Source organism: Podarcis muralis, chromosome 3, assembly GCF_964188315.1.
Source record: "Podarcis muralis chromosome 3, rPodMur119.hap1.1, whole genome shotgun sequence".
In the NCBI taxonomy this organism is placed as follows: domain Eukaryota; kingdom Metazoa; phylum Chordata; class Lepidosauria; order Squamata; family Lacertidae; genus Podarcis; species Podarcis muralis.
In genome coordinates this window covers 53561547-53580680 of record NC_135657.1, presented here as the reverse complement: position 1 = coordinate 53580680, position 19134 = coordinate 53561547, and the positions used below count along the sequence as shown (strand labels likewise).

General features: G+C 41.3%; 1 protein-coding gene across 10 annotated transcripts in view; it reads left to right on the top strand.

Moving 5' to 3' along the window:
• Positions 1 to 6882, top strand: part of ZDHHC14 (zDHHC palmitoyltransferase 14) — a 61516-nt gene extending 54634 nt beyond the window's left edge. For 2 of the 10 annotated variants that reach the window (XM_028723760.2, XM_028723759.2), the window contains exon 9: positions 3347 to 6882. In XM_028723760.2, the coding sequence (XP_028579593.2) occupies positions 3347 to 3703 (357 nt within the window). In that variant the 3' untranslated portion in view covers positions 3704 to 6882. Of the gene's footprint in view, positions 1 to 3301 lie in introns of all 10 variants that reach the window. The other 8 variants (XM_028723758.2, XM_028723757.2, XM_028723768.2 and 5 more) reach the window with 6 other exon arrangements.
• The last annotated feature ends 12252 nt before the right edge of the window (positions 6883 to 19134 follow it).

The window sequence follows — 19134 nt, the reverse complement described above, 5'->3', positions numbered from 1 at the left end:
TTAACTTTCTGTAGCTGTCTTTCTTTGGCTTCAGCAAAACTGGAAACATGATAAATGATAAGTAGGATTTTTGGAAGTAGTGCACCTAGAAGATGGGTAATGAAAAATCAAGTTAGTCACACATAGGAGATCACACAGCAACATGAAGATGCTACTATTAATGCATGTTGTCTGCTTTATTGCTTCTCCAGGAAGCAATAGGATGGAACTTTCCATTAAAATAATCCAAGCTCAAGATATACTAATCACAAATAAATTCAAATTATTTTCATATTAGTTCAAAATTGACCCCATTTCTATAATTGTAATCCTATCGTACTGGAATAATCACAAAGCATTCATCTGTATTTGAAGTTAAGCACAGCCACTTACTGTAAGCCGCTATTTCAAAGCAATTTCTCCCTCTCTTTTAAAGATACATGCAAATAGAACATTTTGGATATCCTTTTCTAAAGGTTCCAAAATGATGTAAAATAAACTCCAGAGCATATACATCTTTTGTTACATAACAAGGCATTTCTTGGTTTGTCACTTTCAAATTCTTGATTGTTTGCATCTGTCTCAAGAAACACAGAAGTGTGCCTTCAGTGGTGAAGTCAAACCATTGGAGAATCACAGTTATCAGCAGAGACCGGTAACTTGTGACTGCTGCCTCCCTAGCAGCTAATATATGATGTTTCTTTGAAAGAAAGGTTCTTGCTCTAATGCTTTTTCAGTGCAGCCATAGTGGCGTTGAACGTTTTGAACAGTGCTTTAAGAAGCAAGATGGAACTTTAATCTGAAAGATGAAAAATACTTTGGCCATGATTTCATCTTAAGTACTTTACTGGAATGAGGCTGAAGTACAGTGAACTGCATTCAGAATGAACCACCGTGTAACAGCAAACATTTTTCAGAGTGTCAGTTATTCATGAGTAGCTTGGTCCAGACATAAAATATACTTGCCCAATCTGTCTCGCATTCTATAAAGAATTCTGGAGATAATGGCCTTTAAGCATTCCCAAATTGCACCGATGAAAGAGGCATGCAGGAGGACGTGCCGGCTCTGTCCTCTCCACCTCTGATGTGGGAAGGTCTGAAAGGGAGTTTGTAAGTCCACTTGGCTGAATGAGGTTACAGCCTTTGCCACAGTCAGGAACTCTGTACAATAGGAGTGCCTGGTGGCCAGATTACAAGGGCACAACTGGAGCAAGGGCACCAGGGCCCATACATGCAATGAGCTTTCATTTTTTGTAAAAAGTAAGTCTCTAACCGCCCTAGACAGAAAGCTTTGAAGCAAAATTTCATCTTTAGCAAAAGTTAAAGAAAAGAGAAGTGGAAAAGAACCAAGGGCATGCATGTGTACACACACACACACATGCACACACCATACACATTCTTGTCTAGCTAGATAGAAGTGTGTACTTTTTTTCATTTCTGTTTTGCTGAGCTTGAATGGCTCATTTTATTCATGGAAAACAAGGTAGATTTTGTGATAGGGTGGTGGCTATAGGAAGCCCCTATTTCAAATATTTCCATAGCCATGAATTCAAGTGACCTTAGGCAAGCCTCTATCTTTGTTCCAGTCTTCTATCCTGTGGAGATTAAGAAATAATATTAGCCCACCTTGAAAGAGCTGTTCCTACAGATTATTGACATAATGCATGTGAAATGTTTTGAACGCTCTGGAAGAGTCCTATTTAAATACTGTTTTGATTTTTCTGGTTATTTTACAATGAATGCAACCTCGCTGCAAAATCTTACACCTCTTGTTTTGCCTTCAGTGAGTCTTCTTCCTTTTTTCCCCAAAACTGCTTAAATTCAGAGAATAAAATTGTAAGATTCTGAGTATAATATAAACTATTACAGAAAATGCTGCTTTAAGTTATTTGAGGAAACTTCATTATGAGATGCAGATTAAAAAAATACTCCTTTTGCTTTTGTGTGTTAACTTTAGCCCTTAGTCTCGTTTATCTGAATAGTAGGATGACTGTTTAATAATCTAACTTTATGTTGTACTGATTACCTGATTCAAATGCCCTGTTCAAAATTGTAATCCATGTCCGTCTTTCATTATGGATAAGTTTGGTGTATTTCCATGTTAGCATTGTTCAATATCAGCAAAATCAAACAAGAGACAGTTTAACTGCTATCTACTCTGGTGTAGTCCCCACTAATTTCAGGATATAAAAATTATCCATGCACTTGGTGGTCCATCAGGAAAAAATCTTGTTTCAATCCTCTTCCTGAATTCTAAGAAAGATTGCAATTTTTGCATGCAACATTTAATATGTTTGAGCCCATTTCCAACATATATGATGCTTGGCATTATGCCCATTTAAAATGTGTGCTTACTGTATTTTCCTGCAATATTCTTTCCGCTTCATGAAGCTGCATCTTCTATAGCATCTTACCCAGATTTAACCAATGTAGTGCCTTCCAGATGTTCCTGGACTTTGGCTCCCATCAATCATTGGCCATGCTAACTGAGGCCAAGAATTGTATTTCAACAATATGTGGAAGGCACTGCATTGGCAATCCGAGCGACTCTTATCAAAGAGGATTCAGTGCTATGTTACACAAGGCATGTTACTAGGAATTGTTAGAAGTATTGGCTTTGAATGTGCACCTGTACAAATGAGGCCAGTTATTCCATTTACAAGATCCTGCAACCTCCAGTGTGTTAAATACATGTAGTCCAAAGTAGTTTTCCAAGAAGTATTGAATGAAACACCTTTTCTTTAAACACATCAGGAACAGAAATGCTTGTGCCGCTGTCTTTGTTTTATGCAGCATTAATGTTGCTTATCTACTGGTTAAAAGATGCTCATGCATTAACGCTGCTATCCAAAGCAAATTCAAACCAAAAGTAAGCTGTAAGGTCTGCACAAAAAAATAAATGCAATTTTTAGTTGGGAAAAGTTAGTATCATTTACAGATTATTTTCTTCAAGAGAAACGAGGACTCTGGCTCTCGCATACAGCAAATGATAGTAATAATGCATACTGTCACTTTCCTGGGTTGCACTAAGATGAGCATGCCCTATATGTTAAACTGACAAAGAAAAATTACTAACAACTCTTTTCTTTCTCTTCACACCCCATTCCTCTTTTGCCTATATCCTTCCATCTCTCTCTCTCCATCTCTCTCTCTCTCTCTCTCTCTCTCTCTCTCTTTCTTTCTCTCTCTCTCTCTCTCTCTCTCTCTCTCTCTTTCTTTCTTTCTTTCTTTCTTTCTTTCTTTCTTTCTCTCTCCCTTTCTCCCTTTCTCCCTCTCTGTGCGTATGCTTTGTATATTATTTTGGCACCCTTCAATACTTCAGTGTGATCAAGATCAGTGCATTCAGAGCACTAAATTCGTTTTGCAGGCTGCTGCCACACCGCTTCTCCAGAGTGAGCCCAGCATAAGTAGTGAAGAGCTACCTTTGCCAGGAAAGACCTCTATCAGTGCTCCCTGTGCCACATTAACACTAGGGCAGCCAACACCACCCTCCTCCATGCCAAATCTCACCTCAGAAACAGGTTTGACAGACATGATACCATTAAAAGAGGACTCTGAAAGTCATCAGTTTCTTACTCCTGAGGAAGCTCCATCACCACCTGGGATGTTGCCAATTGGGAGTCCTATGATTCACAGCCGTACCATGCATATCCTCAGCCTAGCCAGCCAGGACTCCTTGCACGAAGACTCAGTACGTGGCCTTGTGAAACTCAGCTCAGTCTGAGCAACTTTCAATATGATGGTGATTATACAGCCCTTATATGCTAACAACAGAAACTTGCCGAGCCACCTTCGGACTCCGTAACATGCATAAGCCACTGAAACTTTGCTAGGTCTTCTTAAAAGGACAAGTTATTTTTGTGCAGTGAAGAAGCTATGGCATTTCTTTAATAGCCAATTTATAGCTTGGATTTGATGTGACATTGTCAAAATAACAGAAATGTACATTAACCTTGGTTTGGTGACTAATAGTGTCCAGCAGTTTGGAATCCTGGTACTTTGAATTTGATTATGATAATACTTTAAAAGATATTACTGGAAGTTAGCATCATATTCCATGTTTTATGAAGTTCTCATGTAATGTTGCCTTTGAGGCCATGCCGGCCACCCTTTTCATGTTATTACTCTACTAATATTTGAAACAAAAAAATGCCATTCAGATAATACAAAACCAATAAATACTGCAATTGTGGATTTGCATGCCACGCTACAGTGTATGTTACAGTAGTGTTGGTATTGAGAGAAAGTGCTGCTTTATTATTTGTGAGTTTTGAAGTACTGTTTCATATAAAAGGCAGTGCAACAAACCAATGGACAATTATTTTTTTTTAATCAGTCAAAGTTGTTATAAATAAATGAACTGGTGGTACTTCAAACGTGGAGGACTACCATTTTTTGCATATCATTTCACTTTGAGTGTCTAATATAAGATACTGTGTTGTGCCATTGATTTCTCTCTACCATCACCGTTAGATAAAATGGCACCCTCTGTTCCATTAAATATGTGTACAGTTAATACCCATGCAGTGCGGATGACAACAACAGCTCCATATGGACTGTGAGTTACTTTTCCTCATGATAATGCAATTAAGAAGCTCAAAGGAGTATATAAAGTCCAATTATGAATGGTTTTTAGTATTGTGTGTGGTTTTGAAAATAGTTTAATTTTAGGACAAACCATGCCTACAACTAACCTGAGTGTCAAAATAACTTGAAGTTAATGAGTTGCATCTAAAAGCCCTCTTCCATTATCTGGTTCTCACAAACAGAAGGGGTGTGCTATTAACAAGTACCCCTTGAAAATCTGATGTGGAGGGTTGAGAGACCCTCTGGAACAGCATAGGGTGGAGGCTGCAGGTATTAGGGGTAACTGGCAAAGGTCACCTTCCTCTCCTTCCATTTTCAGGACTTCTGCTAGTTGGGATATCTGTTGCATTCATGGAATGGCACCTTTGGATCCGATCTAATATCTTATTTAGGACCCATATACCAATGGTGCCCAGAGAGATCTTCCAAGTAAGAGATTTGCAAGGTAAGGGTGCCCCAAGGTTCTAAACTTTGGGAAGAGGAAGAGATAAATTACTGGAACATAAGTTACATGTGATCCATAGCTGCCATCTAGTCATGTGTATTTTCAATTATATTCTATTTTTAATTTAAAATTGACATATTTATGAGACATAATTATTTGTTTTTATTTGAGGTTAGGACAAATTAGTTATGATTTAAGGGGGGGAAACTGCTCGGGGATAGCCAACAAGAACATTAACAGTGATCATTCAGATGCTACGTATTGCTGCATCTTGCCTTGCTTTTAAGATGCTAGGACCTGCAATAATCTTTTCTCAGGACAAAATTTTGTGCAAAGTATTTTTTAAAAAATTCAAGCTTCACTGCAGGCAACTACTTTTGAAAACAAGGATCATGAAGGATCGTTGCATCTCTGAGACATGGAAAAATACAGTTCAAAAGAAAACAAAAGCACAATGTTTTAATTGGAATAAGGCCATCTTTCTTGTAGAAGTGCCAGACAATATACTGGCAAGAAGCTTCACACTGTGTACAATTTTATAAAAGATATTATTTTTCTCTTAAAAGTGATAAAACGTTCACCTTGTTTGCATGTATAGTAAATATCTAGAGGGGGGATTATATCCATAGTTTCCTTGCTTTTTCTGTTTTGCAGAAAGCTATGCATGATCTGCAGTTATCTGGTTGTGAGCCATTCAAATGTTTACAAGCTTTCATATAAAGGGATATTGTCTCTTTTCCTGTCTGACCTCATAGGATTTATTTAAAATCCTGCATACATTATTTCCTTTAGCACAGGCTTATTCCAAAGAAAAAACAACTTTGAGATGCATTCTCTTGACTTATTGTTTGATTACTGTACTAGAAGGAGCTATAAGAAGAATTTAAACAACTATAAGCACCAATATAACAGCAGTGAACACATTGATTTAGGGAAACGTTTTCAATGGAAGTGGGTGAGGTTGATTGCCTTTGTAAATCTCAGTCTCCATACAACACCTCAGAGGCAATAATCCTAAATCAGATTTTAAGTTTGTGAGCTAATAATGTTATGTCATGTGCTAGGAATACACAATTACACAATACATTCTAGAAAGTTGGGATACTTCAATTTTTTGCTATCCTTCCTCTCTGCCAGAAGGATTCTGATTTTCCTACAAAACAAACAAAGATTAGGGCAGGAGGAGAACTGCCTTTTTTTGCTCATTACATTGAAATAGGTTTGGGATCATTTCTGACGACAGAAGGAAAGTATCACATGGACACTTATTTTGTGAAGTTCATTTCTTTAAAAAAACCCACCAGTATTGAATTATTTCAGTGTACCTGAATATTTTGCTTCTTCTGCAGATGCCAGAACATGGAGCCTACATTCCCCACAGTGCGGAAAATAAACAATGATAAATATTTTACTCTGCCATTATGACTTCACAGCTGTGGCGCTTACACAAAGGAGTAGAAATGTTTAAAAATTCATCTGCTTACATTTTCACAGAAATACTTTGGGGTTCTTTTTCAGTAGCAGCATTTGGATACCTTTGCTATATGGAAATAGCATCACATGTCACTTAAGTCCACAATATGGTTCTGGTAGTATTTTTTACTGAGGGAGGGGCATGAGAATGCCGCCATGCTGTTGTTTTTAAGTGTCTCTTATATAAAGCTTTAAAATTCTGCACTGCCACATTAGAATACTTTGGTTTTCTTAGAGCTTGAGGGAAAGAAAATGCTCGATGACAGAAAAAGTACTGTGAATACCTATTTTAGAATGAATTTATTATTTCTGTTTGCATTGTTGTACAGTAATTTTTTGCTGTTTATAATATTTTTTGACTTTGTGTTGAAGAATAAAAAGTACAGCATTTTTAAGCATTCCCTTCTGTTTTAAGATTTTTCATTCCCCTTGGTGTTAAATCTCTTCTTACTCTCCACCAGCCCTGGTACATCTGTTTATTTTCGTTACCATGACATTTTAGAACTTTTACTGTTGCGATGTGATGACATCTGCTGGAAAACAATGGAACTGAGCATATGCTTCTTTTAATTGCAGTTCTTCATTAATGGTATACAGTAGCTTTAGAAGTAGAACAGTTACAATTTCCAACAGATTGACCTCTCATGGTCTGTTTTACCACCAGTGAAATAGTTTTAATATTTTCAGCACAATCCTGGACAGCTTTACTCAGAAGTAAGCCCCACTAAGTCCACTGAGACTTCCTATGAAATCCATGTACCTAGGATAGGAGTGAGTTAAAACCAAACACATTTTACCACTTTATTTAACCAATTCGATCTGTTTTTGTTAGGTTCAAGAGGCTTGCTCATGTTGAAGATAGACATCAGCTGTATGAAGTGATGTTTCTAATCTAAGGAATATGCTGGATTTTTTTCTGTTTTCCTTCTTATTAGGCTAGTAAATAAAATAGTGAATGTTCTTCATTGGCACTATCTGTGTACAATATATTTTTATGCAGATACTGGTTGCATACAACTCAAGGTCTGAATGGCTGTGTTGTGCAAAAACAATATCGTTTAAAAAGGTAGGGGCTTTTTATTCCCTGGTGTAGTCAACCTTTCGGGTAGAACTTCATATTGCATGCATTAGCCCAGTGGCTGCTTTTCCCAACTAAAATCATCCAGGGGGGGTGGAGGAATTGGAGCATAGAAATTGCTGGGTGGCAAGGTTCTTTAACCCTTTCCCCACTTGGCACTTTCCCAGCCTACCCTCCCCCCACAACTACTTTCTTTCCACATGCTTCCAAACTTGTGTAAAGATATATGTAGAAATGGAAGTTATATAAACATACTGTAATAAGCAATTTTTACTCCCAGGGAATAAGTAAACTCAAAACAATATGAAAGATGGAGTTTTAAGCGAATTTTAGGCAAAATAAGGATAAACAGGTAAGTAGTAAGTCAGCTAGGCTGGGAAGAACTTTGCAATGCCTAGGGATAGGAGTGGCTATATACTACAACAAGGATGGGTAAGGAAACTCAGGCCCATGGGTCTAATAGACACAACAGGGCTCTGAATTTGCCCTGTTAGGCCATTTGGGGCAGACTTTCCGCCTGTCAGTCACCTGACGTCATATGATGCCAGGTGCAGAGATCTGTTATCTCTGATCTAAATGCCAAGATCTTGGCTTAGCATTTGATTGGTTTAATGTGACGTCACTAACAGGTTGCCCCACCTACCTATCAAAAATGGCTGCAAGGGGTAAGTCAGTTCTGGATCCAGCCCTCATGTTCCCCAGCCTTGTATTACAGGTTTCTTGGGCAAAAGACAGCTTAGGACCAAAGACACCAATGGGACACACACACACACCAAAAAAAAAGGCCAAGTAATTAGAACTGAAAACCTCCCTCAAACCCTGGGGACAATAGTTAATTTTGTATTACATCTACATCGTGTATTCTAAGCAAAAATATTAATTGGCTATTTGTATATATTTCCAGACTTGCCTCAGTCTCATTATTCGTTGATTTATTGGGTGAACTTTGTAGCGCATTTTATCGTTCAGGCCCGCAGTGAATAATATTTCCACCGCCTGCAACCACATCAATTCTGCGAAGCTCACTGTTCAGTTTTGCAAGTACAGGATAGGAAAAAGGCAGACATGCACAGCAGGTACTAGTGAGACTGGTTGGATTGGCATTTAACCCCGATCTCCCAGGTCAAGCTCAATGTTGTCAACGTTGGTCTCGAGAAAGAATGGAGTGTGCCTCCAGGGGTAAAGTCAAACTGCTGGAGTATCATAGTGTTTGCTGTGGCTGCAGAGACTGGTAACTCGTAACTGCTGCCCCCGGCGTTGTATTTTATGCATTCTGTATTTTCTGGCCTCTCCAGGGCACAAGCCTGGGCAGTGTGTTTGGAGGCTCTGGGCTGCCCAGATGACAGGACATCCCATCGTCCGTTTTTAATCTCAGTTTTAGACTTGGGTAGTTTGCATGTTCTCATACCCACACAGCAACCCTATAATTTTAGGCTGAGAGAATGTAGATGGTGCAGTATCACCCAGAGGGCCTAATGGAATCTGAACCCGTTGATCAACACACACTGAATGCTGTTCAGCATTTAGCCACTACAACACATTGGCAAAGGCTTTAATCCAGCCCTTCCTTTACTTTCATTAGCCCCTCACTACCAAGCCTGAGCCAAAGCAGCTTCAACGGAGAGCGAGTGGCGGCGTGGATACAGTGGTACCTCGGATTACAGATGTTTCAGGTTACAGACTCTGCTAACCCAGAAATAGTACCTCGGGTTAAAAACTTTGCTTCAGGATGAGAACAGAAATTGTGCGGTGGTGGCACGGCGGCAGCGGGAGGCCTCAGTAGCTAAAGTGGTGCTTCAGGTTAAGAACAGTTTCAGGTTAAGAATGGACCTCCGGAACAAATTAAGTGCCTAACCCGAGGTACCACTGTATACAACTACCAAGACTTTGCTTCTGTTAAGGTGGCATATGACAGTGTTAAAGAACCCTTTGCCCTTCTTAATTCTGGTGGGATAGGAATATCTCAGCCTCATTCAATTTAAAAAAGATGGCTCTTGTTAAAAATAGTTGCCAACCCAGGCACTAAGCTGAAAATTCAGGCAGGGAGAAAGCTGTGAGAGAGCAGCAGCAGTGCCTGTGTTCAGGCAGACAGGGCTTCTGCACCATTGCACAAAATAAATAAAATGACTGTAGGGAAGTATTTGTAGGAATCATAAGGCCAGCTGAAAAACCAAAGTTAAACTAACATTTTTCAAAATGAGGAAAGTCAATAGGATTCCATTCCCAAGCAAATTGTTGCTGCAGATATTTGATGGCTCTTGCTCACATCTCTTGGAGTAGCCGGAGTTCTGGTGCTAGCCTTGCCAGGGCAACTATGCTGGACACTGGCTTGCTTGTTGTCGTTCTAAATACCATTTTTGTTTTCTTCAGTTGCAACTGAACAGTCAACAATGCTTCAAGTATTCTTTTGTGTGTCGATTTAAATGCTACTACTGCATTTCTGTTTCTGTGACTCCAGGGAAATTGCATCACATGGTCAGTTAAGCTTTGCGTTAAAGTAAACAGGAAATACTAGTCACTGTTTGGGATCTGATTGAGCCATGCATGACTATTGTGTGTTGCAAAAATAATTTAGTTTGCTGGTGAAGTGGGGGAAGACAAACAACCCTCACCCAGACAATGAACTTATTAAAATTAATCCACAAGGTTAGGTTTCTGGTACTGAGTAATAAATTAGCATCAGAATGCTACACATTAAATATTTGCAGCAATTAATAATAAATATGTAGAAAAATAAATGGGTTATAATTTAAAATTGATAACTTTTAAGTCAGTTTTTATTTTAATTTGCTTTCTAGTGCTCCCAAAGGTTTTGCAAATATAATTTTCTGAAAGTGTTGCTGTAGTTTCAAGAATACAGAAACATACCCATACTTGCTGACCTGATATGTGCTAGTTACTGTATTCAAGTAAACCCCATATTTCAGAAGAAAAAGGAATGATTTTTAAGATCCCACGGCAGCAACGGACTCAGAAAATAATTATTTGTCATCTAATGATGGCCCCACTGAATGAATAAAGGCTATACAGCTGTAATGACTGGTGGATTATGACTTAAATCCTGATATTGCAAATACACATCTAGTGGATTCCTGGTGGGCAAATAAAGGAAATGAGAAACGTTGATCACGGATTGTCCCAACCCCCTTGTCAGAATGTATTGAAACCTTACAATAAAGACAAAATAAAATCAGAGTGTGTTCCTTTTGGACTGCTTGCTATCAGACCATTAGTGAAGGAGGTTGTATGTCATATTAAGTCCATGGTAATGTTATTCCTATACTCTCTATGTCCGTTTAGATAATTTAGTTTAGAAACAGGAGGAAATGCAGTAGCCTGACTCCTTTGTGAATCATATTATGTGATATGAGAACTCAGACCTCTTGCTCCGTGGACTAATGACCTAATTCAATTAACAACAACAACAACAACAACAACCCTTTCAGTTTAACATAGTAGGTAAAGGGCTTTCCATGTTCACTCAAACTCCAGAATGACAGGAAATTACAACTGTTAATGGCCACACCATTAACAGACATGTCATTTAAACAATATGGATATAGTATGGTATCTTTTGCCGTAATTGGTTCAGGCTTCACCACTACCGGTACTTTGGAACTGGATGATGGAAAGTGGCAAAGGAGTGGGATCCACGTCACAGATATGTCTGTTCACTGGACTAGGCACATGGAATCTGTGTAACTGAAGCTGCTATTCCACACAACAAGTAGCAAACTGGCAACCAATATTATCATCAAAGAATGATCAGAGTTGTAAGAGATCAGGTTGTCTCACCCCCTGCCATAGATAAAGCATTTTAAAGCACATCTTAATAATGTCATAATACCAGACTGTCTTTCAATTGGTCTGGAGGTCTTTGAGCATCTTGGTCTACCTCAGCGGTTGCCAACATTTTGGACCAGCAGGTACATTTGGAATTCTGGGAAAGTTCCACAAGTGTCATGGGGCATAGCATAACATAAAATGGCTGCTGTGGGAGTGTGGCATAACACAAAATGGCTATCGTGGGTGGCACTACATACTGACATAACAGAAAATGGCTGCCACAAATAAAAGAGCGGCGGGGGACGACGACGACAGGACCACAAAATGGCATATGTCCCCCTTTTCAATGGGGAAAAGACCCCTATATCAACCACTATCACACTCACGGAGAGAATATATTTACACCTCTCCTCTGTTAAGAATGGAAGAAAGGGTGGGTGTCCAATCCTGGCATCCAATGAAATGTAACCATGTTTAAGGGAATGTGTTCAAGTATAGGCCGAACCCGTGTGCAAACAGGAACATGGCAGAAAGAGCAAACGTATATTGTGGAATTTTGAGGGGCTATTTACTGAGATCTTTTGTGGGCAACTTGGGAGGTACTGGCGGTCATACTTGTGCCCATGAGCTTTACACCGGCCAGCCCTGGCCTTACTAAAGGTAAAGGTAAAGGTACCCCTGCCCGTATGGGCCAGTCTTGCCAGACTCTAGGGTTGTGTGCCCATCTCACTCAAGAGGCCGGGGGCCAGCGCTGTCCGGAGACACTTCCGGGTCACGTGGCCAGCGTGACATCGCTGCTCTGGCGAGCCAGAGCCGCACACGGAAACGCCATTTACCTTCCCGCTAGTAAGCGGTCCCTATTTATATACTTGCACCCGGGGGTGCTTTCGAACTGCTAGGTTGGCAGGCGCTGGGACCGAGCAACGGGAGCGCACCCCGCTGCGGGGATTCGAACCGCCGACCTGACGATCGGCAAGCCCTAGGCGCTGAGGCTTTTACCCACAGCGCCACCCGCCTTACTAGTTTTGTCTATAAACCTCTTACATCTGTTCAGCCCAGCTGAGCTGTTTATTCCTGAACAAGCTATGTAGAACTGAACCTTAAAGAAGTAAAGTCGTGGTAAGAGACGCCCTTCTTCCCCAGTTTCGGGCTATTATGGTGGAATGTGATTCACCCACATAGTAAAAGCTGAGGGTTTTCTTTTTTGTTGTTCTTTTGCATTCTAATGTTATCACTATTATCTCATCCATGAGCTCACGGTGAGGTATGTGGTTCTCCCCACTCCTCATTTAATCTCTGCAACAACACTGTGAGGTAGATTAGGCTGAGAGGCAGTGACTTGTCCAAGGTCACCCAGTGAATTTCATGGCTGTGAGGATTTGAATCCTGGCCTCCCAGCACCACAGTATGTTGTATAGATGCATCAGGCAGAAATTCTGTAGAATTTCTGTAGAACAGGGAAGTTAAATACTGTTAAATACGGACATTAGCTGTGGAGGTATTCTGACTCAGCTCCCCATTTTAGGAAGAATTTGCTGATCCAGAAGCTCTACGTAGAGAGGCTTTTTCTACTTCCCTTGCCTCATGTGTCACAAACTGTTGTTCATATTCTTTTAAATTCTATTCCTCTTTTCCTTTCACATGTAACTTGCATCTTATCCTCTCCCAAACTGCAATTTTCTCTCATCTTTCCAGTTATGTCCATATCTGTCAGAGCTGCTCCCCGATCCTAGCTCACAGAGGATCACGCTAGCCAGCGTTCGCTTTATAAAAGTCTTTATTGAGTTACAGTTTCCATTTCCAAGCTGCTGCGTGCAACTCTACGTCTTATGGCTAGACCGGCGAAGCTCCGTCTGAGTCTCCGCCCCTCGTACACCAACTTAATATCCTCGCCTTACTCCACCTTTTCCGCCTGACCGTCCTTCTCTGGGTCCCTCTGCCCCCCGTGGTCTCCTCCCTCCGGGACTCCTCTGACGCTGACCCCCCGGACCCTCCTGTCTCCTTGCGTCGGGCTTTAGGACCCGGCTCCCTTTCCGGGCTGCTTACTGCGCCGCCTTCCTGTGCATTTGAACTTGGCACGCGCGCCCAACCTTCCACTTTCCGCTTGACCGTTTCTTCGCTCCCCGATGGGGATGTGGTCACTCCTGACTCATGCCCTCCTCCCTGCTGCGAGCTGCCAGGGCTCGATCCCTGACGTCCTTCCTCTCCACTGCGCTCTGGTGGGGACGCTGGCCCCGATTTCCAACTGCTGCCCTCTGAACCCCCGCTGGTCCCTTCCTCCTGGGGTGTCCCCCTAGGCCCCCCCTTTGCTCTGGCCACTGGCGCTCCTTTCTGTGAATCTTCCGATTCACTGGAAAGACTCGGAGATCTTGGGTCGTCGTCATCACTCATCCTTTCTTCGGACTCCTCCCCCTCGCTCTCTGTTTCCTCCCTTGCCCTCGCCTCTGCTCCTGAACCCCTGACAATATCAGTTTACTTTTTTTATTTAAAAAAAAACCCTCCAATTTCCTTCAAAACCTCCTCTTGTCCTTTTCCCTCAGCTGGGGCGGAGACCAGCTCCCCTCACCCGCAGCCTTATCAGATTCTCAGCCATCTTTACTCACCATGCAGGGAGTTGCTGGTAGTGGCATCAAAGGGCTACAGCTCAGCCAGCGGTTTCATTCAACCCTCACATTCTGCTAAAAGCAGGAGGGAAACTAGGCTTTATTCCACTTGGGTCAAAGACCAAGTTTGGCACCCTCCCCCATGCACATTTGCCTCAATGGCACCCCTCTGGAAGCTTCATCCAGGGGGTGGGAACCTGGCTAGTCCCCCCTACCCCCAGTTATGGCTCTGGCCATAACTTCAGTGCATTCAAACGGTACATGGTGTGGGGCTATGTGTGCTGTCCCTATCCCAACCATGGAGTGGCTCTCCAGTGTTTCAAACAGATGGTAGACACTTTGTGGCAATTGCTATTTTCTTCGAGAGGGGAGAATGGAAGAGGCTCAGGGGTCCTGCTCTGAGTCTCATCCCAGTGAGTCTCCTTCCCTAGCCTAACTGGGGGTGCATTTTCCTTACAGCCCCAGGTAAAATAGCAAGTTTTAAATTTCCTGGTAGGTGTCTGGAGCACTGAGGCCACTATAAGAAGGTCTCACAATACAATAATTTGTCTAAATCAGGGGTTCCCAAACTTGGGTCTCCAGCGGTTTTTGGACTACAATTCACATCATCCATGACCACTGGTCCTGCTAGCTAGGGATGATGGGAGTTGTAGTCCAACAACAGGTGGAGACCCAAGTTTGGGAAACCCTGATCTAAACCTTAAATGAATTTTTTAAAAAATCCCCTGGGCTGCCCGGTATTTGTTGTTTGTGCAAAGTCCTCTGCTCACCAAAGTTTCCATCACCTAATCCCCACTTGTGCATTATTCTACTTGTGGTTTTGCAGATACAGGAACAGCATGTTGTCGTTTCCATTCTTTGCATTGCCTAAGCCAGCTGTTCCCCTGACCTGCTTTACATGGCTTTAGTTACAATGGCAGGGCACAATGCTCATTTAAGGTAATGAAAGCCTAGTAGCATCTGTCATAAATTGAAATTATGTTGACATGCGTGATTGAATCCTATCCTCACCTAGCTAGCATAATTTAAGAATGGGATTGCATTGTAAATAATATATATTATGTGTGGAAGTCTAATTATATAAAATGCATGTCTGAAAAATTGTACATCTCTGCGCTTCAGAGACAGTTCTTAGGATGATTTTAAAATATGCTGAAAACTTATTGTGAACAGCTAACTGTTTTGTAAGTGGTTTACACAGATGATTCAGCCAAATAAATGATTCAGTAGCATAGGTCCTGGAGAGAATGAAGTTGGGCTATACATTGTATAATTCAGAGTACATTTAACAGTAGGATGAGTATACATAGAGTTTTTTAAAACACCAGAACAGGGCACAACTTGCTGAGTATCATTATTAGTGTGTCAGCTATAATTCTGTTTGCTTCACAGCTGCTGTGTTTAGTTAATTTGGTAGCCAGCACTGAATGAGGAAAACAACTACAAACAAAACAACTTGGCAAAAACAATGACAGAAGAAAAGTTTGAGCTTTGTTACCTATCCTGCTTTGGGGTGTATGGGGTGTTAGGGGAGGGGTAGTACCTCTGGTGGGGGACACATTGTGCTCCTTCCAGTGTAATTTGTCCACCTTTGACCCTACTCTGCACTCAGCTGTCACCTGTAGCTCCTAGAAGGGGCAGATGGGGCTCATCAGCTTGGGAAGGTAGCCAGTAGGAGAAGGAAAACTCCACTCCTAAAGCCTTGCAGGATATCTTCAGGAGAAGAAACACTACACAGAGTCCCTAAGATGGCTGGATGGTGCTTTGTATGCCTCCTTCCAGCAACTCCTGCAGCCACGCTGCTGCCAAACATATTGCTCTGCTTCCCTTTTGACCACATCAGCGAAGCCAAGAGAGGGGTCTTGTCATCTGGGCAGCCCAGGACCTCCATATACACTGCCCAGGCTTGCACCCCGGGAGGTCATTTTGGTGCTGCTAACACAGCAGTTTGACTTCATCCCCAGAGGCACACTCAATTGTCTCTTGAGACGGACAGATACCAAACAATACTGTTCTGGTGAATCTTTTGTTTCCAGCGACTATCTCAGGGTAAAATGCAAGTGTCCTTGTTCTTGGCTGAGTGGGGCTGTTATGTTCAAATCAATGATTGAGTGTTAGTTCAGCACATTTGTCATTTTAAGGCATGGGTAGGCATGAGTTATGAGAAATAAACATAAGACAGTATGACATTTTGCCGCCTGGGAGGGGCAACTGTTTTTGTAGCAGCACTACCTGCAATAAAAGAAAAATGAAAGAACATAGTTTTTAAGTTCAAATGATTGGTTCCAGTTCAGGAGGGTCCACCTGCAAAACTATAATAAGAAAATAACTGACTTATAAATCTCAAGTTGAGAAAATAACTGACTTATAAATCCCAAGTTTATCTTTTCATTTCCCCTCCCTTTCTTAATCACACCAAATATAGCCTTTGGCTGTCCCGCCCCCCCCCCCCCATGGCTTTAGCATGCCAAGCTGAAATTCCTAGTAAATTGCTCTCCAAGTCCTGCCAGAGGCCTTTTTAAAGGCTGGTTTCCTTGAAATCTGCATAGCTGCTTGCCTTTAGAAGGGTGGTTTAACTTATGTATTTCAGCAGGTTCCTTGTGGTTGGCTGTGATACATAAATGCTATTACATATGCTGTTGCTGTTTTCTATGTTTTAATATGATAGGTAGTATAATTTAAATAAATTTTAATGAATTGTTATTTAAATAATTTGTACATATTATAATTTGTACATATTGTACATATTACCCAAGTTGATAGCTCAGTGGGTAGAGCACAAGACTCTTAATCAGGGTTATTGGTTGGAGCCACACGGTGGGTGAAAAGATTCCTGGATTGCAGGGGGTTGGACTAGATGACTCTCCTGGTCCCTTCCAACTCTATGATTTTGTGATATACTTGTTAAATTGAGTTTATTCACCATAGTAATGGTAGTTCATGCATACATATTTCAGGCATTCTGGCTAAACTGCTGGAAGCTAGATTTAGCTTTTCCCAGGAACTGCAACCAAACACTAACGGACGTTTTGGAGACAGGGGTAATCTGACCAGTATCGTGGAAAGTCACCTTTAGTCTGACCTTACATAACTGTTGTGAAGTTCCATGCTGCTGTCAAAACAGTGCTGGACCATTAGTCTGAAATGAAAGCTGAACGGTAATGGTTTGCTGTGAGCACCCATGTGCCCTCTAGTTAAAAAGAAGAAGTCGGGTCATTGCTGCTTTAAGAAGGATGGAGCCTTCCAGCAGATATAGTCATGGAAATACTTAGGACCTTATCATGTATAACTTTGGTTGCTAGGCATGAAAACCAAGCCCAAGGGCAGAAAAAGTATTGCGGAAACAAAAATCAAACGATTTGTGTGATAGCTGGAATGTCCTATAATGACATGAATTCCAGATCAAAGTCTAGATATGTTTTATTATTTTGGCAGCAGTATTAAGCAAGAAGAGAGAGAGAGAGCTTGGCAAGTAGGAGGAAGTTAGACAAATCCTGTCACTTTTGGAGCCTGTCTGACCTTTAGGGTTGAAACTCAAATGATATAGAAAACTGCTGCTGCAGTTATTAACAGAAATATCATTGAATTGTATCCCCATGTGGGCATAATTGCAGAAGTGTGAGCTGGCACAAAATAGATCACAAGGCACAGGAACTGGTGAGGGTTCAAGAACACTGGGGGGAGGGAGCACTATGCAGAAGCTGTGGGTGCAACCCTGCCCAGTTGCGCACAATTTCAGTTTTGCACCCCCCACATTTACTTAGAAGTAGAGCCAAATAATTTCACTTAGATTTGAATATGCATGAGCAAGCTGCAGCAAGAAAGGCCCCCGAATCCAACTCACAGTCATCCCTTCCCCCCCCCCCCACGAGGTCTGGGTCCTGCAAAAGCAAGATTATGCCAAATTATTCCTTTCTGGCACCCTGATCCTACAGATCCTACAGATAAACAGATAAAGGTTCTGTGGTTCTGTTTGCCTCCCTTGGTTCCTTTGGGAGGAAGAACAGGATATATAGTCATATCAATATATAATAATAAATAACAAAACAGGGACAGGAGGAACATGTCTAAGAAAATTACAATAATTGTAGACTTATAGAATCATATAATTGCAGAGTTGGAAGGGATCCTGAGGCTCATGTAATTGAACCCCCTGCAATGCAGGAATCTCAGCTAAAACATCCATGACAGATGGCCACCCAACCTCTGCTTTGAAAAGCTTTCTTGATTTTATGGGGGACTAATAGTCTCATGAAAGTGTCAAGGGTGGAGACAAACTGTGCTCAGTGTGATAATCTGTGAGAGGGATCCTGGCTTCTTCAACAAACCATGGTTAAAGAAACCTGTGGTGTAGTCACAAGGTAGTATTATAATGGCTGCTGCATATTTGTACACTACAATAAACCTCAATGTTATATCAATGCAAGCCACTGCAATACTCCCTTGGGGAAGAAAACGAAAGATGGTTGTTTTTCTGTTTATCTTATTTAACACCCCACACCCCCACACTTATTAATATAGTTTTTATTTTAATATTTGATATACCTCCTTCATTTTTAAAAAATCTAAAAATGAGTGCATGAACTACTTATGAAACAAATCAATTCCCAGTAAGCAAATTAGAGTCCTGAATTGGTGCCAGTGCTAAGGACACTAGAGTTCATGTATTTTGCAAAAAGATGGTAAATATTAGCCCCAGTTAAGGTTGGCATTTGCTTCTGGGGTTTTTTTAACAGAGAAATGTACTCTCTGGAAGGCTATATTTCCAGGTAAGTGCATTGCTACTTTGGTTTTAAGTAGGAGAAATTGTAGCAGGGAAAATGTTTCTTCTTTACACTTTAACACGAATGGGTGACATTTTTATGTCAGAGTCTGCTTTCTCCTGAGGGAAATAGGTCAGGGTCATATGCTGGTGAATGGAGCCAGAGCTGATGATGAGCAGGCCCAGGGACAGAAGTGTTCTGAATTAACTAATCCAGAATAAATAGCACCCGCTTTAGTTTTCACTGTGGCTACCTCAGATTAGAATTCAGTCACCTTTGTAGGTTTAATATGGGATGGCTCAACGGCCCTTTTCTCCCCGGCGCTGTTGGGCCTGCCCTCACTAAAAAATAGTGTACCCACCTCACAGAACACCAATTCCACGAAATCCCACAAACTACCTCAGATTGTCTTGTGGGGGA